This window comes from Pangasianodon hypophthalmus, chromosome 30 (assembly GCF_027358585.1).
Source record: "Pangasianodon hypophthalmus isolate fPanHyp1 chromosome 30, fPanHyp1.pri, whole genome shotgun sequence".
Classification (NCBI taxonomy): Eukaryota; Metazoa; Chordata; class Actinopteri; order Siluriformes; family Pangasiidae; genus Pangasianodon; species Pangasianodon hypophthalmus.
Window position 1 is genome coordinate 1,274,013 of NC_069739.1, and position 23,649 is coordinate 1,297,661.

The following is a 23,649-nucleotide window of genomic DNA, read 5'->3' on the forward strand; positions in this document are numbered from 1 at the left end:
TGGTCGGTGTGTGTAGCTGCTTGAAGTGACAAACAGAGATGATGACTAGCAGATTTCCACACACTGTTAGAAGAACCACAGCAGCTGCACATACATACAGTAAGATGTTAACTGCAGGAGATACAGATCTCTCTGGACAGGAGAAATGCTCACAGCGATCAGACTGATTAAACTCCGTCAGGTTCATGAATACAGCATTTTAAAATGTCTTCAACATCCTTAAAAATAACACAGTACACTGGGTGTTGCTTCTGAAAACCAGTAACAGTACAAATTCATAATCCAATATATGAAAGCGCAAGCCAGCTCTGATATTTTTAAAGCTTATAATTTGACCACACCCCCAAGTTTGATTGACAGTTTTAGACATATGATGTCATATTTGGTTGAAACAGAAGCCGTAAATGGTATTTGTCCACCTGTTTTTTTAAATAACTGTTATATGTAATAAATGTTATATGTAAGAAAATGAAATGAAAACGTATAATCATCAGATGTATATTGGTGTTCAAACAGCAATATAATATAAAATTGAATAATATATAATATAATTGAAACTTCTGTAACAAATCAAACCATTAATATAACACATATTGTACTCTAGTATATCTGTCAGGTCAGCTCTGTCTGTGAATTCAGTTCCCCAGAATACACTCTGGCCTAGAGACCTGGCCACCTCAGACTACACTACTCAGAATCCACCACCATTGACATGTTCGCAATCACCAGACTATTGAACACACTCACCTGTTCCCAATCACACACACAGTTTAATGAGAGACTTTCATTCACAAGAAATTGTGAAGTAAACGCTCAGTTTGTGCATCCGCCTCTGACATTTACCAACCCGTATTTTCCTGTGGTTGTTATCCCGGTTTTGACTTTGCTAGCTTCTTGGTTCTTCGAGTTTTGTCTTTGCCCTGTTTATGCTGATAGTGCCTCGCCTGACCCACGCCTGTTTATTGACATTGATAGTGAATTTGGATTTGGATTTATCTCTTTGCCTGCTTCAATAAATATATGCTCTACTGCATTTGAATCCATCTCATTTCTGGTTATTGTAACAGAATACTTCGCCTCACATTATGGAACCAGCAGGAGAGCCGGACTGGAGACAGGCTATCACAGCACATAGACAGCTGATGGGAGAGCAGCAGCAGCATTTAGCAATCACCAGACTATTGAACACACTCACCTGTTCCTAATCACACACACACACACACACACACACACACACACACACACATACTTTAAAGAAAGACTTTCAGTCACAGGAATTTGTGAAGTAAACGCACAGTTTGTGCATCCGCCTCTGACATTTACCAGGCCGTATTCTCCTGTGGTTGTTATCCCGGTTTTGACTTTGCTAGTTTCTTGGTTCTTCGAGTTTCGTCTTTGCTATTGCCTTTCCATTTGGATTTATCTGTTTGACTGCTTCAATAAATATACGTTCTACTGCATTGGAATCCATCTCATCTCTGGTTATTGTAACAGAATACTTCGCCTCACATTATGGAACCAGCAGGATAGCCGGATTGGAGACAGGCTATCACAGCACATAGACAGCTGATGGGAGAGCAGCGGCAGCGTTTAGCTGACCTGGATGCTAAAGTCAACATGCTCTTGCAAGCTCTTGCATCCATCGCCATTCCCCGTGCTCCTGCCCCGGCTCCGGTACCCAGTACACCAATGCCAATGCCGGACAAGTTTTCTGGTGACGTATCGCTATGTAAAGGATTCCTTCTTCAGTGTTCTCTGTATTTCACTAGCCATGAGGGTATGTCTATAATAACCAATAAAATTACGCGCTTTATGAAACTGCTTACCGGCAAAGCGCTGTGATGTGGGAGTTAGGGGGCGAGCCCACATCGTCCTAAGAGCAATTCATGGAACTATTTTGTTGTGTGTTTGATCACTCCCCCGAGTTTCAGGAGGCTGGAGAGCAGCTGCTAAACATTTCACAAGGCTCACACCATGTAGCAGAGTATGCACTCAAATTCCTCACCATCGCAGATGGAATGATGCAGCTCCTAAAGCTGCACTTCTCTGTGGTTTCAAATCAGAAGTGCTCATAGAGATGGAGTGGCGTGATTAGCTGCTCACCCTTGACCCCCGATTGACCTCACCATCCATCTGGACCTTCTGCTCCACAGGTGTTGCCCCTTCCAGGAGACAGGGAGCTCTCTGCATGTAAACCTCTTGCCTGAACCCATGCAACTCGGGCGTACCAAGCTCAGCAAGGGAGAAAGGGAGAAGTGATGTAGTGAGGACCGCTGCTTCTACTGCAGCTGCAAAGAACACCTCATCAGGCTATGCCCACTATGTGCCAAGACCCCAGCCAGGTCAGACACTTCCTTTAGCACAAGTTGCAGTCCCTGCTTCAACATGATGAGTTCAGCCCATCCCTAACGCTCCAGGTTTCAATACAACACTCAAGTGTGGTTTCTGTCTTCACAGCATTAATCGACTCTGGATCTGTGGGGAACTTTATCGACCAGGACTCGGTCACCTGCCTGAACATCCCGACACAGCCAATTCCATGACCTATGAGTGTCCATGCTGTTGAGGAGGGCACCTTCGGAAAGGGCATTATCACTCAAAGAACATGGCTCTTCCTGCTCCAAGTCAGTGGTCTCCATCAGGAACCTTGACCACCCACCAACCTTTCAAGAGGTGTTAGCAGTCATCAACTCCCTGAAAAAATAACAAGTACCCCAGCAGTGATGGTATCCCAGCAGAGCTCCTCAAACAAGGTGGCTACTTGTGTACCAGGATGATCCACCAATACACCCTGCAGATCTTGGACCAGGGGAATATACCTCAACAATGGAGGAATGCCAACATGGCATTATAGAATATCACCATAGCACCATAGAATATCAACCACTAACAATAGTTCTATTCTTTAAATACCTGGGCAGCATCCTATCTGAGGGCTGATACATCGACCATGAAACCCACATCTAGATAAAACAAGCCTCTGCAGCCTTCGGCAAACTCTGACAAAACGTCTTTCAAACCAAGCATGTCTATCTGCACACCAAAGTAACCATCTATAAAGCTGTCTATATCACTACTCTCCTATTAAGCTGATCTAAGATCCCTGCAGCGAATTCTTGGGATCACGTACCACATTCCGTAGTGCTTGCCAGGAAACCTACAAGAGCATGGAGGCCACGATCCCTGAACACCAGCTGCATCGATTTGGCCATGTTATCAGGATGCCTAAAGATCCCCTGCCATAGCAAGTTCTGTATGGACAGCTTCGTCTGGGCCACTAGTACAAAGACCAGCTAAAAACATCACTGAGGAAATGTGAATTTCACCCCAGATGACTTGAAGAAGCTGCTGTTAACTGTACCACCTGGTAGCAGCTCTGGCACACAGGAATAGATGGATTTGGAGAGGAACAGGAAGAAACAAACAAAAAAACAAGACTAAGGAGACATACAGCAATGCCTTCCCCCAATAACCCAGACTTCACATGTCCAACATGCAATAAAATATGTGGATCAAGGATTGGACTCTATAGCCATCAAAGAACACACTATTAATGAGGACAAATGTGATCGTTAAGGTAGAATTAGTGTCTTATTGCAGTGTTGGTGTGTGTTAGTGTAATGTTGGTGTTTGTTAGTCTAGTTATGGTGTGTGTTAGTCTAGTGTTGGTGTGTGTTAGTGTGCTGAGGTCAGTAAGGGGAATCAAAGCCATCAAAGAACACACCGTAGAATTAGTGTCTTAGTGCACTGTTGGTGTGTGTTAGTGTAATGTTGGTGTTTGGTCATACAGTGTTGGTGTGTGTTAGTGTAGTGTTGGTGTGTGTTAGTCTAGTGTTGGTGTGTGTTAGTGTGCTGAGGTCAGTAAGGGGAATCTGTGCTGTGCTCAGCTCTTGGCATTGCAGGGCTTTGCGGTGGTATAAGTGTGGCTCATTGTTCTTTAAATGTTCTTTAAAATGGAGTCAGTATTTAATGGTGATTTTTTTTTTTTGTACTAATGAGAATCAGCCTGAACTTGGCTCTGCACCCATTATGTGTTCTGTTTCTGTGTACTTTACAGAATTCTTCATGTAAATTTTCAGCATTGGACTGGAAGTTTTGGTTGGTGAGTGAGCTCCACGCCTCACTACTGGATAGGACAATCTATGGTTCTATGACTGATTCAATAGTTTGAGGCTAACTTGAATTTGTATTTGAGTAGGAATTTGTGGCTTAATTGCATAGATTGTCCTGCTTGCTTTGTCTGTCAGATTGTTGAGTGTGGGAGTGAAAGTTCCTTTTGAGGTCATGTTTAGTCTTAACTAATTATATTTCTTACAGATTTCTATTTTGTGTGATCTAATGTTATGGAGGTGAAGTTCCCTAAGATCTGACTCTTTTCTGTACTATGAGAGTTTTTGTCTTTTTCAAGTTGACTGTCAGGGTAAAATCTTTGCTAACTAAACTTAGTTTAATTAGATTATGTATGTTTTTGCTCAGTGCATGTCCTAAAAATATTGCCACATACCTAGTTTATCCTAGCACCCTCAGTTTATCAGTGTGCTGGACTAGTTTAGCATTTCCTTTATACTGATTTTGATGCAGTGCTTATTTTTTACACTCACTGATTCATCAAACTACAGGCTGTCCCAAACAAAGTCTCCATACATAGGGGAAATTAACACTTTTAAGCAAAATGGAGCATTATTCACAAACCATCCTCTACACGATTACCATTTCTTTGTAAACACACACAGAGGCTTCTCTCCCGATTTTGGCCCCCAGTTTGGCAACAGTGTCATGTGTGATGGGCTTGCCATGTTTCCAGGCATGAGTATGATTTCAATATGTTCTTCTTTTGTCAAAGGCATTCTTAAAGGCTATCTGAAAAAAAAAACCTATAATATAAACCATGTATGAAAAATTTTGGAAGCCAGGACATTTTGCTGAAAAGTGTTAATTTCCCCTATGTATGGAGACTTTTGGGAAACAATATTATAATCATATTATTAATGCAAATAAAATGAACTCCCTTTAAAATGCCTCATTATAACTGGGTATTTGCAAAGATGATATGTGACTTTGCATCCCAGTGCTGTTCATTTTACAGAAGAAAAAAAGATTAGCATAGAATATTCATTAGCATTGAAAAATAAATATGATTTTACTTTTGCTTCTTTATTATGTCATAAAGTGTCTACAGCAGAGATTACATGTAAAGAGAAAAATAAAGTTTTAAACTGCCAAAATGTAATTTATAATAGTGGTCTACATTACAGTTTTAACATCACATCTTTAAAAAAATCACAATGAAAGCACAAATGTGTCTTGTTTTTTATAAACCTGTATGAATTTAGCGATATACATTCATTTGTACTATTATTGACATTCCTTCTCATAATGTGTGTCTGTGTTTTGTTAATGATTTAATTCTTACTTTACAGCATCTGTAACAAATCAAATTACCACTATCCATATGAATAATAACAAACCAAATATTGTTATTATTCAATGTAATACATTATAATATATATTATATTAATGGTGCAAATTTGATTTGTTACAGAAGTTTTAGTTATATATAATATAACAGCAATATTTGGGCACATCATCAGAAGGAGTGAAAAAAGCCTTTTCATGAAAAAACATTTATTAATGAAGAGTCTGTTTGAAATATTCGCAGAGTTATGATTAATCTTATGCACCTCCTAAACCACGGGTAAAACAGAGCATAAATAAATGGATTAATGGTGGAATTAAGATAAACCACAATCATGAGTTTATGAGTAGTTTCTGTCTGTAGTTCAATAACATCACCTAATAAACTGTAAATAAAATATGGAAGTAAACACACCAGAAACACAGCCACTAAAATGCCAAGGACTTTAGCTGCTTTTCTCTCAGATTTCATCGAGAATGAGGTGATTTTCTGTGTTTTAGGCCGTGTGTGCTTATTAAGCTCTCTGATAGCAGTGGCATGTCTCTTAGCAATCACAAAAACTCGAGTATACAATATGATTATGACAGAGAGTGGAAATATAAATGAATATACAAGGTCAATTACAGACCAAACCTCATTCAGAAAGAGAAAACACTCTCCAGGACATAGTAAAAAATTCATGGAGCTTATATTGAAATAATAGAATGTAACGCTATAAGCCAGACACACACACCAGGTACAGTAAACCACAATGCACATAGTCCTCCTAGAGATTGTGTTTGTGTAGAGAAACGGGTTTGAGAGAGCCAAATACCGATCCACAGAGATCAAAGCGACATTATAGATGGATAAGGCCATGATGAAAGCACCAATTAACCAAAAACTAATGCAGAAACCTCTCCCAAAAATCCAGCATGACTCAATTGTCCAGATTAACACTGGAAGCATCACTATGGCGCCGATGAGGAAATCCGACACAGCCAGAGAGAGCACGAGCATGTTGGTTGGTGTGTGAAGCTGCTTGAAGTGAAAAACAGAGATGATGATGATCAGATTTCCACACACTGTTAGAAGAACCACAGCAGCTGCACATACATACAGTAAGATATAAACTGCAGGAGATACAGATCTCTCTGGACAGGAGAAATGCTCACAGCGATCAGACTGATTAAACTCCGTCAGGTTCATGAATACAGCATTTTAAAATGTCTTCAACATACTTAAAAATAACACAGTACACTGGGTGTTGCTTTTGAAAAACAGTAACAGTTAAAAGAAAGAAAGAAAGAAAGAAAGAAAGAAAACCAGTAACAGTACAAATTCACAGCGCAAGCCAGCTCTGATATTTTTAAAGCTTATAATTTGACCACACCCCCAAGTTTGACTGACAGTTCTAGACATATGATGTCATAGTTTGTTGAAACAGAAGCCATAAATGGTATTTGGCAACCTGTTTTTTTTAATAACTGTTATATGTAAGAAATGTTATATGTTAGAAAATGAAATGAAAACATATAATCATCAGATGTAAACAACAAAAGTGTGCATATGCTTAGAAATGTTCCTATGCTTAAAAATAAATAATGATTCAGTGCATGTCCTGCCATGGCTTTGTACCAAACTGGCAAACTATTGTACTAAATAATATCAAAATAGTGTGCCACTCTTGTATTTGACACCAATACTGTAGTCAACAGTCCTTGGGCCATGCAGCCTTCTAGCTGAGCTCCTGCCGGGTTGCTGCTGCTTCTGAGAGACAGGGAACCCTGGAGCTTATCCAGTCTTCATAGAACCACAGGTAAAGTACACATGTAACTAGTGCTCTATTTCACTTTCACCTTAATAACGGATGCCACAATGTCATGAGGGACCGACCCTCAGGACTGAATGGAAGGGTGTTCAGAGATGTCCACCACACTCATGCCACTGGAAGGGACTATGTTAACTTTGTAGAACCCAGAAAAGGTGCATGGTGACACCCAGGTAGGAACAGCACAGGAGTCCTGGAACAGCACACTTCTAATTACTGCCCAGGAGCAGGAGACACTTCTTGTAGAGTGTAATTTGTGTCTTTCCACATAACATACAAACATTAATCTCATGATAGAATGACTGCTGTCCAGTCCAAGTAATTCACTATATGGCCAACAGTATGTGGACACCTTATCATCACACCCATATGTGCGCCTTCCCCAAACTATGCCACAAAGTTGGAAGCACACAATAGTCTAGAATGTCTTTGGATCTTGTTGCATACATGACGATTTCCCTTCACTGGAATTAAGGGGCCTAGCCCAAACCTATTGGAGCATAACTACGCCACTGTGCAAAAATCATTTTCTTATATTCTTACATTTTCTTACATTTTTTTATATTAAACCATTTGACTAGCCCATCTGTTTGCAGATGGTAGCCACTGGTGCGAATTGATTTAATCCCCAACAATTCATTCAGTTTGCGAAGAGTGTGTGACATACAAGAAGTGCCCTGGTCAGTTAGGATCTCTTGCGGGATCCTGACTCAGGAGATTACTCGGACAAGTGCCTCCGCAACACTGTGTGCTCAGATGTTGCAAAGAGCCACTGTTTTCTGGTATCGCATTGTGTAGTCCACAATGTCCTTAAGTGTAGTCCTTAATTGTTGAAAAGGTTTCATCCTTAACCAAGAAAAAGTTACTCACACTGTTTATTGAATGCACACTGTTTACTATCATACAGTACTCTGAATAGAGTTGATGTCATTGGGCGTAAGGTCAATTGTATTCATATTTGATATTTCAAGGGTCAAGAACATTATTAAAATAAGAAATGAACACTTCTAGATGGCAGCCATCATGCAGAACCCCCTACTTTGTGGACAGAGACCTTGTCATGATGAAGGGGCATGTGTAATTTGGTGAACCTCTATTTTCTCTCTCTGAATGAGGTTTTGACTGTAGTTGACCTTGTAGTAACATTTATATTTCCACTCTCTGTCATAATCATATTGTACAGTTGCGTTTTTGTGATTGCAAAGAAACATGCTACTGCTGTCAGATAGCTTAATATTCACACACGACCTAAAACACACAGAGACTCAATTATATCTAAGAGGAAAGCAGATAAAGTCCTCTGCATTTTAGTGTCTGTGTTTGTGACGTGTTTACTTCCATATTTTATTAACAGTGTATTAGGTGATGTTATTGAACTACAGACAGAAACATTCCAGAAATCTTTGATCATACTTTTCTTAATTCCACCATTAAACCATTAATCCATGTGTTATATTAATAATAATTCTGCAAATATTCCAAACAGACTCTGCATTAATCAGTGATCTTTCACGAGTAGCCTTTTTTACTGCTTCTGATGATGTTACCAGATATTACGATAATAATATAATTGAAACTTCTGTAACAAATCAAACCATTAATATAACACATATTGTACTCTAGTATATCTGTCAGGTCAGCTCTGTCTGTGAATTCAGTTCCCCAGAATACACACACGGGCCTAGAGACATTGCCACCTCAGACTACACTACTCAGAATCCACCACCATTGACATGTTTGCAATCACCAGACTATTGAACACACTCACCTGTTCCCAATCACACACACACACACACACACACACTGCATTTGAATCCTTCTGATCTGTGGTTATTGTAACAGAATACTTCGCCTCACATTATGGAACCAGCAGGATAGAACTGATGGGAGAGCAGCGGCAGCGTTTAGCTGGATGCTAAAGTCAACATGCTCTTGCAAGCTCTTGCCTCCACTGCCATGGTCCGTGCTCCTGCCCCGGCTCTGGTACCAGTACACCAATGCCAATGCCGGACAAGTTTTCTGATAACGTATCGCTATGTAAAGGATTCCTTCTTCAGTGTTTTCTGTATTTCACTAGCCATGAGGGAATGTCTGAGACCAATAAAATTATGCGCTTTATGAACCTGCTTAATGGCAAAGAGCTAAAGTTGGCCACTGCGGTGTGGGAGTTAGGGGGCAAGCCCACATCGTCCTAAGAGCAATTCATGGAACTATTTTGCTGTGTGTTTGATCACTCACCTGAGTTTCAGGAGGCTGGAGAGCAGCTGCTAACCTTTTTACAAGACTCACACCATGTAGCAGAGTATGTACTCAAATTCCTCACCATTGCAGCTGGTAGCGGATGGAATGATGCAGCTCCTAAAGCTGCATTTGATGCAGCTCCTAAAGTGCTCATGGAGATGGAGTACCGCGATGAGCCGCTCACCCTTGACCCACGATTGACCTCACCATCCATCTGGACCTTCTGCTCCACAGTTGTTACCCATTCCAGGAGACAGGGCGCTTTCTGCATGTCAACCTTTTGCCTGAACCCATGCAACTGGGGCATACCAAGCTCAGCGAGGGAGAACGGGAGAAGTGACATAGTGAGGACCACTGCTTCTACTGCAGTAGCAAAGAACACCTCATCAGGCTATGTCCACTATGTGCCAAGCCCCCACCCAGGTCAGACACTTCCTTTAGCGTGAGCTGCAGTCCCTGCTTCGACAAGATGAGTTCAGTCCATTTTTTATCACACCAGTCGCTAATGCTCCAGGTTTCCATGTCCTATGAGTGTCCATGCCATGAGGAGGGCACTATTGGGGAGGGCATTATCATTCACAGAACATGGCCCCTCCAAGTCAGTGATCTCCATCAGGAACATACTTTGTTTCTGGTGGTCACACATCCAAGCATCCCATCATCCTGGGCTTTGCCTGGCTGCACGCCCACAATCCCCAAATGTCCTGGGCTGACAAGGAGATCACATGCTGGTCAGATGATTGTTTCCACCAGTGCCTCTTCATGCCCCCAATTTGTGTGGCTTCGACCTCTGTAGTAAGTCCACAACATAATGCACCCCTTGATATTCCATCTAAATACCAGGACCACCTAGAAGTATTCAGCAAAGCCAAGGCCAGCGGTTTACCTTTTCAATGCCCGTACGTCTGTGCCATTGAGCTAATGCCTGGAGCCACTGCAACCCACAACAGGATTTATCCACTCTCCATCACAGGACAGAAAGCCATGGAAGAATATATCCAGGATGTGTTACAACAAGGATATATCTGCCTTTCTACATCTCAGCTTTAGCCGGGTTTTTCTTTGTGGAGAAAAAAGGAAGGGGCCTCAGGCCTTGCACTGACTATGGCGGACTCAACCAGGTCACCGTGAAGTACAGGTACCCTTTACCTCTGGTCCCGGCAGCTCTCGAACAACTCTTTTCTGCCCAGATATTCACAAAACTAGACCTTCGCAGTGCATACAACCTGGTACACATCAGGGAGAGAGACCAGTGGAAGACTGCCTTCAGCACCACCAGCGGCCACTATGAGTATTGTATCATGCCAAATGCCTCTTGCGCCCACTCTGTGTTCCAGAGTCCCTGCTGGAAACCATACGCAGAGCACACAGGGCTACTCTTAACTACTCTGCATCCACCATCCACAGGCAGCAGTGGAAAACAGCACACAAGGAGGTAAACAACCTTACACACACTATAAAAAAAATCGTGGATGAGCAAGAAATCCAATCATATGCTGACATAAAAGACATGCACAATTTCTACAGCTCCATAAAGACCACATGGCCCTAGGAGCTGGTCCATCACACCCTTAAAAGCGGCAGATGGATTCACAATCCTAAAAGACTGAAAACAGGTCTTGGCAAGGTGGGCTGAACATCCATCCTCAACCAATACTCACCGACTGAACACCCCATCCTGGAGGAGTTGCCTAATTGGCCCCCATTCAAGTCCTTGACCACCGACAAACCTTTCAGGTGTTAGCAGCCATCAACTCCCTGAAAAAATAACAAGTCCGCCAGCAATGATGGTATCCCAGCAGAGCTCCTCAAACAAAGTGGCCACTTGTGTACCAAGATGATCCACCAATACACCCTGCAGGTCTGGGACCAGGGGAATATACCTCAACAATGGAGGGATGCCAACATTGTCACTCTTTACAAAAACAAAGGTGGCAAGTCCATCTATGGCAACAGTCGTGGCATATCGCTGCTAGCTGTTGCAGACAGTGTCCTGGCAATAGTCAGACTATGCAGGCTGGTGGAGAACCTAACAGAACATCTGTTGCCAGAGTCACAATGTGGTTTCAGGAAGAACTGAAGCACTGTGGACATGATTTTCACAGTAAGACAGCGACAAGAAAAGTGTCGTGAACAACACCAGGACCTTTTCATCGAATTTGTCGGTCTCTCTAAAGCCTTCAACACTATGAACTGAGAGCCACTCTGAGACATCCTAATAAAATTTGGCTGCCCTGGCCCACATGACCATAGGGGGTCAGGAAACGGTGCCTTTTAATGTATGCACCAGGGTAAGAAAACGGCGTGTTGGCACCGGTGCTCTTCAACATCTTTCTCCTATGTGTCACAAAGCTTCTCCATGACAAGCTGGAAAGCAGTAGTGGGATCACTGTAGAGTTCAGGCTAGATGGAACCTTTTCAATATCTGAAGGCTCCAGGCAACCACCAAGGCCTCAGCAGTGCAGGTCCTTGAGTTGCAGTATGCTGATGACTGTGTGTTTGTGGCTCACACCCCAGAAGACCTGCAAACCATCCTTGCCATGGCCATGAAGGCCTACAGCAGACTAGGCTTGTCAGTCAACACTACCAATACTGAGGTCATATGCCAATGGAGGACCAGCCCCCCACTCACTATGCCTATTTTCACCATAGAATCTCAACCACTAACAATAGTTCTATCCTTTAAATACCTGGACAGCATCCATGACCAGATAAAACAAGCCTCTGCAGCCTTCGGCAAACTCATACAAAACATCTTTCAAAACAAGCATGTCTATCTGTACACCAAAGTTACCATCTATAAAGCTGTCTATATCACTACTTTCCTATTCAGCTGTGAAGCCTGGGTCACATATGCAGGGATTCCATATAAGATGGCTGCAGCAAATTCTGGGGATCACGTACCACATTCTGAAGTGCTTGCTAGGAAAACTACAAGAACATGGAGGCCACGATAACATGGTTTGGCTATGTTATAAGTGAAAGTGAAAAGTGAAAGTGAAGTGACTGGTGGCCCATACTAGAAATTTGTGCTCTGCATTTAACCCATCCAAGTGCACACACACAGTAGTTAACACACACCCGGAGCAGTGGGCAGCCTTTTTTTGCTGCAGCGCCCAGGGAGCAGTTGGGGGTTCGGTGCCTTGCTCAAGGGTCTGACCTCAGTTGTGGTATTGAGGGTGGAAGAGAGTGCTGGTCATTCACTCCCCCCACCCACAATCCCTGCCGGACCTGAGACTCGAACCCAAAACCTTCAGGTTCACCTTCGGGTTGCAAGTCCAACTCTCTATCCGTTAGGCCACGACTGCCCCTGGAGGCCTAAAGATCCCCTGCCATAGCAAGTCCTGTATGGCAGCTTCATCTAGGCCACTAGTACAAAGACCAGCTAAAAACATCACTGAGGAAATGTCAATTTGACCCCAGATGACTTGAAGAAGCCGCCGTTAACCATACCACCTGGGAGCAGCTCTGCCACACAGGAATAGATGGATTTGGAGAGGAACAGGAAGAAACAAACAAAAAAACAAGACTAAGGAGACATACAGCCATGCCTTCCCCCAATAACCCAGACTTCACATGTCCAACATGCAATAAAATTTGTGGATCAAGGACTGGACTCTATAGCCATCGAAGAACATGCCATTAATGAAGACGAGTGTCATTGTTGAATTATTGTCTTAGTGTAGTGTTGGTGTGTGTTAGTGTAATGTTGGTGTTTGTTAGTCTAGTTATGGTGTGTGTTAGTCTAGTGTTGGTGAGTGTTAGTGCAGTGTTGGTGTGCATTCGTGGAGTGTTAGTCTGCTGGGGTCAGTAAGGGGAATCTGTGCTGTGCTCAGCTCTTGGCATTGCAGGGCTTTGCGGTGGTATAGGTGTGACTCGTTGTTTTTAAATGTTCTTTAAAATGGAGTCAGTATTTAATGGTGATTTTTTTTTTTGTACTAATGAGAATCAGCCTAAACTTGGCTCTGCACCCATTATGTGCTCTGTTTCTGTGTACTTTACAGAATTCTGCATGTAAATTTTCAGCATTGGATTGGAAGTTTTGGTTGGTGAGTGAGCTCCACACCTCAATACTGAATAGAACAATCTATGGTTCTATGGCTGATTCAATAGTTTGAGGCTAACTTGAATTTGTATTTGAGTAGGAATTTGTGGCTTAATTGCGTAGATTTCCCTGCTTGCTTTGTCTGTCAGATTGTTGAGTGTGGGAGTGAAAGTTCCTTTTGAGGTCATGTTTAGTCTTAACTAATTATATTTTTTTTACAGTTTTTTATTTTGTGTGATCTAATGTTATGGAGGTGAAGATCCCTCAGATCTTTCTGTAATATGAGAGTTTTTGTCTTTTTCAAGTTGACTGTCAGGGTAAAATCTTTGCTAACTAAACTTAGTTTAATTAGATTATGTATGTTTTTGCTCAGTGTATGTCCTAAAAATATTGCCACATACCTAGTTGATCCTAGCACCCTCAGTTTATCAGTGTTCTGGACTAGATTAGCATTTCCTTTATACTGATGTTGATGCAGTGCTTATTTTTTACACTCACTGATTCATCAAACTACAGGCTGTCCCATACAAAGTCTCCATACATAGGGGAAATTAGCACTTTTTTGCAAAATGGAGCATTATTTACAAACCATCCTCTACACGATTACCATTTCTTTGTAAACACACACAGAGGCTTCTCTCCCAATTTTGGCTCCCAGTTTGGCAACAGTGTCATGTGTGATGGGCTTGCCATGTTTCCAGCCATAAGTGTGATTTCAATATGTTCTTCTTTTGTCAAAGGCATTCTTAAAGGCTATCTGAAAAAAAAAACTATAATATAAACTATGTATGAAACATTTTGGAAGCCAGGACATTTTGCTGAAAAGTGTTAATTTCCCCTATGTATGGAGACTTTTGGGACACAATATTATAATCATATTATTAATGCAGACAAAATGGACTCCCATTAAAATGCCTGATTATACCTGGCTATTTGCAAAGATGATATGTGACTTTGCATCGCAGCGCTGTTCATTTTACAGAAGAAAAAAAAAATTAGCATAGAATATTCATTAGCATTGAAAAATAAATATAATTTTACTTTTGCTTCTTTATTATGTCATAAAGTGTCTACAGCAGAGATTACATGTAAAGAGAGAAATAAAGTTTTAAACTGCCAAAATGTAATTTATAATAGTGGTCTACATTACAGTTTTAACATCACATCTTTAAAAAAAATCACAGTGAAAGCACAAATGTGTCTTGTTTTTTATAAACCTGTTTGAATTTAGCGATATACATTCATTTGTACTATTATTGACATTCCTTCTCATAATGTGTATCTGTGTTTTGTTAATGATTTAATTCTTACTTTACAGCATTTGTAACAAATCAAATTACCACTATCCATATGAATAATAACAAACCAAATATTGCTATTATTTAATGTAATACATTATAATATATATTATATTAATGGTGCAAATTTGATTTGTTACAGAAGTTTTAGTTATATATAATATAATAGCAATATTTGGGAACATCATCAGAAGGAGTGAAAAAAAGGCTTTTCATGAAAAAACATTTATTAATGAAGAGTCTGTTTGAAATATTCGCAGAGTTATGATTAATCTTATGCACCTCCTAAACCACGGGTAAAACAGAGCATAAATAAATGGATTAATGGTGGAATTAAGATAAGCCACAACCATGAGTTTATGAGTAGTTTCTGTCTGTAGTTCAATAACATCACCTAATAAACTGTAAATAAAATATGGAAGTAAACACACCAGAAACACAGACACTAAAATGCCGAGGACTTTAGCTGCTTTTCTCTCAGATTTCATCGAGTGTGAGGTGATTTTCTGTGTTTTAGGCCGTGTGTGATTATTAAGCTCTCTGATAGCAGTGGCATGTTTCTTAGCAATCACAAAAACTCGAGCATACAATATGATTATGACAGAGAGTGGAAATATAAATGAACATACAAGGTCAATTACAGACCAAACCTCATTCAGCAAGAGAAAACACTCTCCAGGACATAGTAAAATATTCATGGAGCTTATATTGAAATAAAAGAATGTAACGCTATATGCAAGACACACACACCAGGTACAATAAACCACAATGCACATAGTCCTCTTAGAGATTTTGTTTGTGTAGAGAAACGGGTTTGAGAGAGCCAAATACCGATCCACAGAGATCAAAGCGACATTATAGATGGATAAGGCCATGATAAAAGCACCAATTAACCAAAGACTGATGCAGAAACCTCTCCCAAAAATCCAGCATGACTCAACTGTCCAGATTAACACTGGAAGCATCACGAAGGCACCGATGAGGAAATCCGACACAGCCAGAGAGAGCACGAGTATGTTGGTCGGTGTGTGAAGCTGCTTGAAGTGACAAACAGAGATGATGATGATCAGATTTCCACACACTGTTAGAAGAACTACAGCAGCTGCACATACATACAGTAAGATATAAACTGCAGGAGATACAGATCTCTCTGGACAGGAGAAATGCTCACAGTGATCAGACTGATTAAAGTCCGTCAGGTTCATGAATACAGCATTTTAAAATGTCTTCAACATACTTAAAAATAACACTGTATACTGGGTGCTGCTTTTGAAAAAGAAAAGAAAGAAAGAAAGAAAACCAGTAACAGTACAAATTCATAATCCAATATATGAAAGCGCAAGCCAGCTCTGATATTTTTAAAGCTTATAATTTAACCACTCCCCCAAGTTTGATTGATAGTTCTAGACATATGATGTCATAGGTTGTTGAAACAGATGCCGTAAATGGTATTTGGCCAGCTGTTTTTTTTTCAACTGTTATATGTAAGAAATGTTATATGTAAGAAAATGAAATGAAAGCATATAATCATCAGATGTAAACAACAAAAGTGTGCATATGCTTAGAAATGTAGAAGGAGGATGTACTCCAGCCATAGTCACAAGCTGCCAACTGGATAGCTCCATGTGGTGAACATGAGTCCTGACATGTGTGAGAAGAAGAAAGGAGAAGATGGGTATATTACAGTGGTCATGGGTCAACCTTCACTTCATGACTTTTTTAGGCACCTAGGCACCACTCAGGCTCTACAGCAGAACCTTGACCTGTTGCAGCAATAATGTCAGACTTGGGCCCTGACCTTCAACTTGAAAAAGACAAAAACTCTCATATTACAGAAAAGAGTCAGATCTTAGGGAACTTCACCTCCATAACATTAGATCACACAAAATAGAAATCTGTAAGAAATATAATTAGTTAAGACTAAACATGACCTCAAAAGGAACTTTCACTCCCACACTCAACAATCTGACAGACAAAGCAAGCAGGGAAATCTACGCAATTAAGCCACAAATTCCTACTCAAATACAAATTCAAGTTAGCCTCAAACTATTGAATCAGCCATAGAACCATAGATTGTTCTATCCAGTATTGAGGTGTGGAGCTCACTCACCAACCAAAACTTCCAATCCAATGCTGAAAATTTACATGCAGAATTCTGTAAAGTACACAGAAACAGAGCACATAATGGGTGCAGAGCCAAGTTTAGGCTGATTCTCATTAGTACAAAAAAAAAAATCACCATTAAATACTGACTCCATTTTAAAGAACATTTAAAAACAACGAGTCACACCTATACCACCGCAAAGCCCTGCAATGCCAAGAGCTGAGCACAGCACAGATTCCCCTTACTGACCCCAGCAGACTAACACTCCACGAATGCACACCAACACTGCACTAACACTCACCAACACTAGACTAACACACACCATAACTAGACTAACAAACACCAACATTACACTAACACACACCAACACTACACTAAGACAATAATTCAACAATGACACTCGTCTTCATTAACGGCATGTTCTTCGATGGCTATAAAGTCCAGTCCTTGATCCACAAATTTTATTGCATGTTGGACATGTGAAGTCTGGGTTATTGGGGGAAGGCATGGCTGTATGTCTCCTTAGTCTTGTTTTTTTGTTTGTTTCTTCCTGTTCCTCTCCAAATCCATCTATTCCTGTGTGGCAGAGCTGCTCCCAGGTGGTATGGTTAACGGCGGCTTCTTCAAGTCATCTGGGGTCAAATTGACATTTCCTCAGTGATGTTTTTAGCTGGTCTTTGTACTAGTGGCCTAGATGAAGCTGCCATACAGGACTTGCTATGGCAGGGGATCTTTAGGCCTCCAGGGGCAGTCGTGGCCTAACGGATAGAGAGTTGGACTTGCAACCCGAAGGTGAACCTGAAGGTTTTGGGTTCGAGTCTCAGGTCCGGCAGGGATTGTGGGTGGGGGGAGTGAATGACCAGCACTCTCTTCCACCCTCAATACCACAACTGAGGTCAGACCCTTGAGCAAGGCACCGAACCCCCAACTGCTCCCTGGGCGCTGCAGCAAAAAAAGGCTGCCCACTGCTCCGGGTGTGTGTTAACTACTGTGTGTGTGCACTTGGATGGGTTAAATGCAGAGCACAAATTTCTAGTATGGGTCACCATACTTGGCCACCAGTCACTTCACTTTCACTTATAACATAGCCAAACCATGTTATCGTGGCCTCCATGTTCTTGTAGTTTTCCTAGCAAGCACTTCGGAATGTGGTACGTGATCCCCAGAATTCGCTGCAGGCATCTTAGGTCAGCTTAATAGGAGAGTAGTTATATAGACAGCTTTATAGATGGTAACTTTGGTGTGCAGATAGACATGCTTGGTTTGAAAGACGTTTTGTCAGAGTTTGCCGAAGGCTGCAGAGGCTTGTTTTATCTAGTCGTGGGTTTCGTGGTCGATGTATCAGCCCTCAGATAGGATGCTGCCCAGGTATTTAAAGGATAGAACTATTGTTAGTGGTTGATATTCTATGGTGCTATGGTGATATTCTATGATGCCATGTTGGCATTCCTCCATTGTTGAGGTATATTCCCCTGGTCCAAGATCTGCAGGGTGTATTGGTGGATCATCCTGGTACACAAGTAGCCACCTTTTTTGAGGAGTTCTGCTGGGATACCATCACTGCTGGAGTACTTGTTATTTTTTCAGGGAGTTGATGGCTGCTAACACCTCTTGAAAGATTGGTGGGTGGTGAAGGACTTGAATGGGTGGCCATTTAGGCAACTCCTCTAGGATGGGGTGATCAGTCGGTGAGTATTGGAAGAGCTGTAAAATGTTCAGCCCACCTTGCCAAGACCTGTTTTCAGTCTTTTAAGATTGTGAATCCATCTCCCGGTTTTAGAGGTGTGATGGACCAGCTCCTAGGGCCATATATGGTCTTTATGGAGTTGTAGAAAGTGTGCATGTCTTTTATGTCAGCATATGATTGGATTTCTTGAGTTTTGCTCATCCACGATGTATTTTGTAGTGTGTTTAAGGTTGTTTGTACCTCCTGTTCCTTATGGAGACCACTGACTTCGAGCAGGAAGGGCCATGTTCTTTGAGTGATAATGCCCTCTCCGAAGGTGCCCTCCTCAACAGCATGGACACTCATAGGACATGGAATTGGCTAAATCGGGATGTTCAGGCAGGTGACCGTGTCCTGGTCGATAAAGTTCCCCACAGATCAAGAGTCGATTAATGCTGCGAAGTCAGAAACCACACTTGAGTGTTGTATTGAAACCTGGAGCGTTAGCAACTGGTGAGATGAAAAAAATGGACTGAGCTCATCTTGTAGAAGCAGGGACTGCAACTTGCGCTAAAGGAAGTGTCTGACCTGGCTGGGGTCTTGGCACATAGTGGGCATAGCCTGATGAGGTGTTCTTTGCTACTGCAGTAGAAGCAGCGGTCCTCACTATGTCACTTCTCCCGTTCTCCCTCGCTGAGCTTGGTACACCCGAGTTGCATGGGTTCAGGCAAGAGGTTGACATGCAGAGAGCTCCCTGTCTCCTGGAAGGGGTAACAACTGTGGAGCAGAAGGTCCAGATGGATGGTGAGGTCAATCGGGGGTCAAGGGTGAGCGACTAATCACCGCACTCCATCTCCATGAGCACTTCTGATTTGAAACCACAGAGAAATGCAGCTTTAACAGCTGCATCATTCCATCTGCGATGGTGAGGAATTTGAGTGCATACTCTGCTACATGGTGTGAGCCTTGTGAAATGTTTAGCAGCTGGTCTCCAGCCTCCTGAAACTCAGGGGAGTGATCAAACACACAACAAAATATTTCCATGAATTGCTCTTAGGACGATGTGGGCTCACCCCCTAACTCCCACACCACTGTGGCCAACTTTAGCGCTTTGCCGGTAAGCAGGTTCATAAAGTGTGTAATTTTATTGGTCTCAGACATTCCCTCATGGCTAGTGAAATACAGAGAACACTGAAGAAGGAATCCTTTACACAGCGAGACGTAATCAGAAAACTTGTCCGGCATTGGCATTGGTGTACTGGGTACCGGAGCCAGGGCAGGAGCACGGAGCATGGCGGTGGAGGCAAGAGCTTGCAAGAGCATGTTGACTTTAGCATCCAGGTCAGCTAAACGCTACCACTGCTCTCCCATCAGCTGTCTATGTGCTGTGATAGCCTGTCTCCAATCCGGCTCTCCTGCTGGTTCCATAATGTGAGGCGAAGTATTCTGTTACAATAACCAGAAATGAGATGGATTCAAATGCAGTAGAGCATATATTTATTGAAGCAGGCAAAGAGATAAATCCAAATCCAAATTCACTATCAATGTCAATAAACAGGCGTGGGTCAGGCGAGGCACTATCAGCATAAACAGGGCAAAGACAAAACTCGAAGAACCAAGAAACTAGCAAAGTCAAAACCAGGATAACAACCACAGGAAAATACGGGTTGGTAAATGTCAGAGGCGGATGCACAAACTGAGCGTTTACTTCACAATTTCTTGTGACTGAAAGTCTTTCATTAAACTGTGTGTGTGTGATTGGGAACAGGTGAGTGTGTTCAATAGTCTGGTGATTGCAAACATGTCAATAGTGGTGGATTCTGAGTAGTGTAGTCTGAGGTGGCCAGGTCTCTAGGCCACAGTGTATTCAGGGGAACTGAATTCACAGACAGAGCTGACCTGACAGATATACTAGAGTACAATATGTGTTATACTGATGGTTTGATTTGTTACAGAAGTTTAAATTATATTATTATAGTAATATCTGGTAACATCATCAGGAGTAAAAATGCTATTTATGAAAGAACACTGATTAATGCAGAGTCTGTCTGTAGTTCAATAACATCACCTAATACACTGTAAATAGAATATGGAAGTAAACACGTCCCAAAATGCAGAGGACTTTAGCTGCTTTCCTCTCAGATACACTATATTACCAAAAGTATTCGGTCACCCATCCAAATGATCAGAATCAGGTGTCCTAATCACTTGGCCTGGCCACAGGTGTATAAAATCAAGCACTTAGGCATGCAGACTGTTTTTACAAACATTTGTGAAAGAATGGGCCGCTCTCAGGAGCTCAGTGAATTCCAGCGTGGAACTGTCATAGGATGCCACCTGTGCAACAAATCCAGTCGTGAAATTTCCTCGCTCCTAAATATTCCACAGTCAACTGTCAGCTTTATCATAACAAAATGGAAGAGTTTGGGAACAACAGCAACGCAGCCACGAAGTGGTAGGCCACGTAAACTGACGGAGAGGGTCAGCATATGCTGAAGCGCATAGTGCAAAGAGGTCGTTGACTTTCTTCACAGTCAATTGCTACAGAGCTCCAAACTTCATGTGACCTTCAGATTAGCCCAAGTACAGTACACAGAGAGCTTCATGGAATGGGTTTCCATGGCCGAGCAGCTGCATCCAAGCCACACATCACCAAGTGCAATGCAAAGCGTCGGATGCAGTGGTGTAAAGCACGCCGCCACTGGACTCTAGAGCAGTGGAGACGCGTTCTCTGGAGTGATGAATCACGCTTTTCCATCTGGCAATCTGATGGACGAGTCTGGGTTTGGAGGTTGCCAGGAGAATGGTACATTTCGGACTGCATTGTGCCGAGTGTGAAATTTGGTGGAGGAGGAATTATGGTGTGGGGTTGTTTTTCAGGAGTTGGGCTTGGCCCCTTAGTTCCAGTGAAAGGAACTTTGAATGCTTCAGGATACCAAAACATTTTGGACAATTCCATGCTCCCAACCTTGTGGGAACAGTTTGGAGCGGGCCCCTTCCTCTTCCAACATGACTGTGCACCAGTGCACAAAGCAAGGTCCATAAAGACATGGATGACAGAGTCTGGTGTGGATGAACTTGACTGGCCTGCACAGAGTCCTGACCTGAACCCGATAGAACACCTTTGGGATGAATTAGAGTGGAGACTGAGAGCCAGGCCTTCTCGACCAACATCAGTGTGTGACCTCACCAATGCGCTTTTGGAAGAATGGTCAAAAATTCCTATAAACACACTCCTCAACCTTGTGGACAGCCTTCCCAGAAGAGTCGAAGCTGTAACAGCTGCAAAAGGTGGACCGACATCATACTGAACCCTATGGGTTAGGAATGGGATGGCACTTAAGTTCATATGTGAGTCAAGGCAGGGGACCGAATACTTTTGGTAATATAGTGTATAATCGAGTCTCTGTGTGTTTTAGGTCGTGTGTGATTATTAAGCTGTCTGATAGCAGTAGCATGTTTCTTTGCAATCACAAAAACTCTAGTGTACAACATGATTATGACAGAACATGGAAATATAAATGTTACTACAAGGTCAATTACAGTCAAAACCTCATTCAGAAAGAACATAGTTTTCATGAATGGTGAGTGGAGACGGATGCAATTGCAGTTAAGCAGTTCATGAAGGAGCAGGCAGACAATTCCAAAACGTGAGTCAAAGGTCAGAGCTCAAGCGATGTACCAAGGAAAATCTGACAGAGAGAGCAAGAGCTTGTTGGTTGCTGTTTGAACACCAAAATACATCTGATGATTATATGTTTTCATTTCATTTTCTTACATATAACATTTATTACATATAACAGTTATTTAAAAAAAAACAGGTGGCCAAATTACATTTACGGCTTCTGTTTGAACAAACTATGACATCATAGGTCTAGAACTGTCAATCAAACTTGGGGGTGTGGTCAAATTTTAAGCTTTAAAAATATCAGAGCTGGCTTGCGCTTTCATATATTGGATTATGAATTTGTACTGTTACTGGTTTTCTTTCTTTCTTTCTTTTCTTTTTCAAAAGCAGCACCCAGTATACAGTGTTATTTTTAAGTATGTTGAAGACATTTTAAAATGCTGTATTCATGAACCTGACAGAGTTTAATCAGTCTGATCGCTGTGCGCATTTCTCCTGTCCAGAGAGATCTGTATCTCCTGCAGTTTATATCTTACTGTATGTATGTGCAGCTGCTGTGGTTCTTCTAACAGTGTGTGGAAATCTGCTAGTCATCATCTCTGTTTGTCACTTCAAGCAGCTTCACACACCGACCAACATACTCGTGCTCTCTCTGGCTGTGTCGGATTTCCTCATCGGCGCCTTTGTGATGCTTCCAGTGTTAATCTGGACAATTGAGTCATGCTGGATTTTTGGGAGAGGTTTCTGCATCAGTTTTTGGTTAATTGGTGCTTTCATCCTGGTCTTATCCATCTATAATGTTGCTCTGATCTCTGTGGATAGGTATTTGGCTCTCTCAAACCCGTTTCTGTACACAAACACAATCTCCAGGAGGACTATGTGCTTTGTGGTGTCTTCTAACTGGTGTGTGTGTCTGGCATATAGCGTAACATTCTATTATTTCAATGTAAGCTTTATGAATTTACTAATGTGTCCTGGAGAGTGTTTTCTCTTGCTGAATGAGGTTTGGTCTGTAATTGACCTTATGTATTCATTTATATTTCCACTCTCTGTCATTATTGTATTTTATACTCTGGTTTTTGTGATTGCTAAGAAACATGCCACTGCTATCAGAGAGCTTAATAATCACACACGGCCTAAAACGCAGAAAATCACCTCACACTCGATGAAATCTGAAAGAAAAGCAGCTAAAGTCCTCGGCATTTTAGTGGCTGTGTTTCTGGTGTGTTTCCTTCCATATTTTATTTACATTTTATTAGGTGATGTTATTGAACTACATGCAGAAACAATTCATAAACTCATGATTGTGGGTTATCTTAATTCCACCATTAATCCATTTATTTATGCTCTGTTTTACCCGTGGTTTAGGAGGTGCATTAAATTAATTATAACTCTGCGAATATTTCAAACAGACTCTTCATTAATAAATGTTCTTTCATGA

At 41.7% G+C, this 23,649-nt stretch overlaps 3 protein-coding genes across 3 annotated transcripts; 1 reads left to right on the forward strand and 2 right to left on the reverse strand.

The window, feature by feature from the left end:
• Positions 1-5,528: 5,528 nt before the first annotated feature.
• LOC128317887 (trace amine-associated receptor 13c-like) lies at positions 5,529-6,604 on the reverse strand. Its single transcript, XM_053231875.1, has one exon. It carries the CDS (start codon positions 6,602-6,604, stop codon positions 5,612-5,614), a length of 993 nt encoding a protein of 330 aa, XP_053087850.1. The 3' UTR covers positions 5,529-5,611.
• An 8,418-nt stretch (positions 6,605-15,022) lies between these two features.
• Positions 15,023-16,015, reverse strand: LOC113535997 (trace amine-associated receptor 13c-like). Its single transcript, XM_026929650.3, has one exon. The coding sequence runs from the start codon at positions 16,013-16,015 to the stop codon at positions 15,023-15,025; it is 993 nt and encodes a 330-aa protein (XP_026785451.3).
• A 6,641-nt stretch (positions 16,016-22,656) lies between these two features.
• On the forward strand, positions 22,657-23,649 carry LOC113536017 (trace amine-associated receptor 13c-like). Its single transcript, XM_026929684.3, has one exon. It carries the CDS (start codon positions 22,657-22,659, stop codon positions 23,647-23,649), a length of 993 nt encoding a protein of 330 aa, XP_026785485.3.

Bases quoted from the DNA above. Each gene is read 5' to 3' on its own strand.
- LOC128317887 (XM_053231875.1), bottom strand. From the start codon at position 6,604: ATGAACCTGACGGAGTTTAATCAGTCTGATCGCTGTGAGCATTTCTCC.
- LOC113535997 (XM_026929650.3), bottom strand. From the start codon at position 16,015: ATGAACCTGACGGACTTTAATCAGTCTGATCACTGTGAGCATTTCTCC.
- LOC113536017 (XM_026929684.3), top strand. From the start codon at position 22,657: ATGAACCTGACAGAGTTTAATCAGTCTGATCGCTGTGCGCATTTCTCC.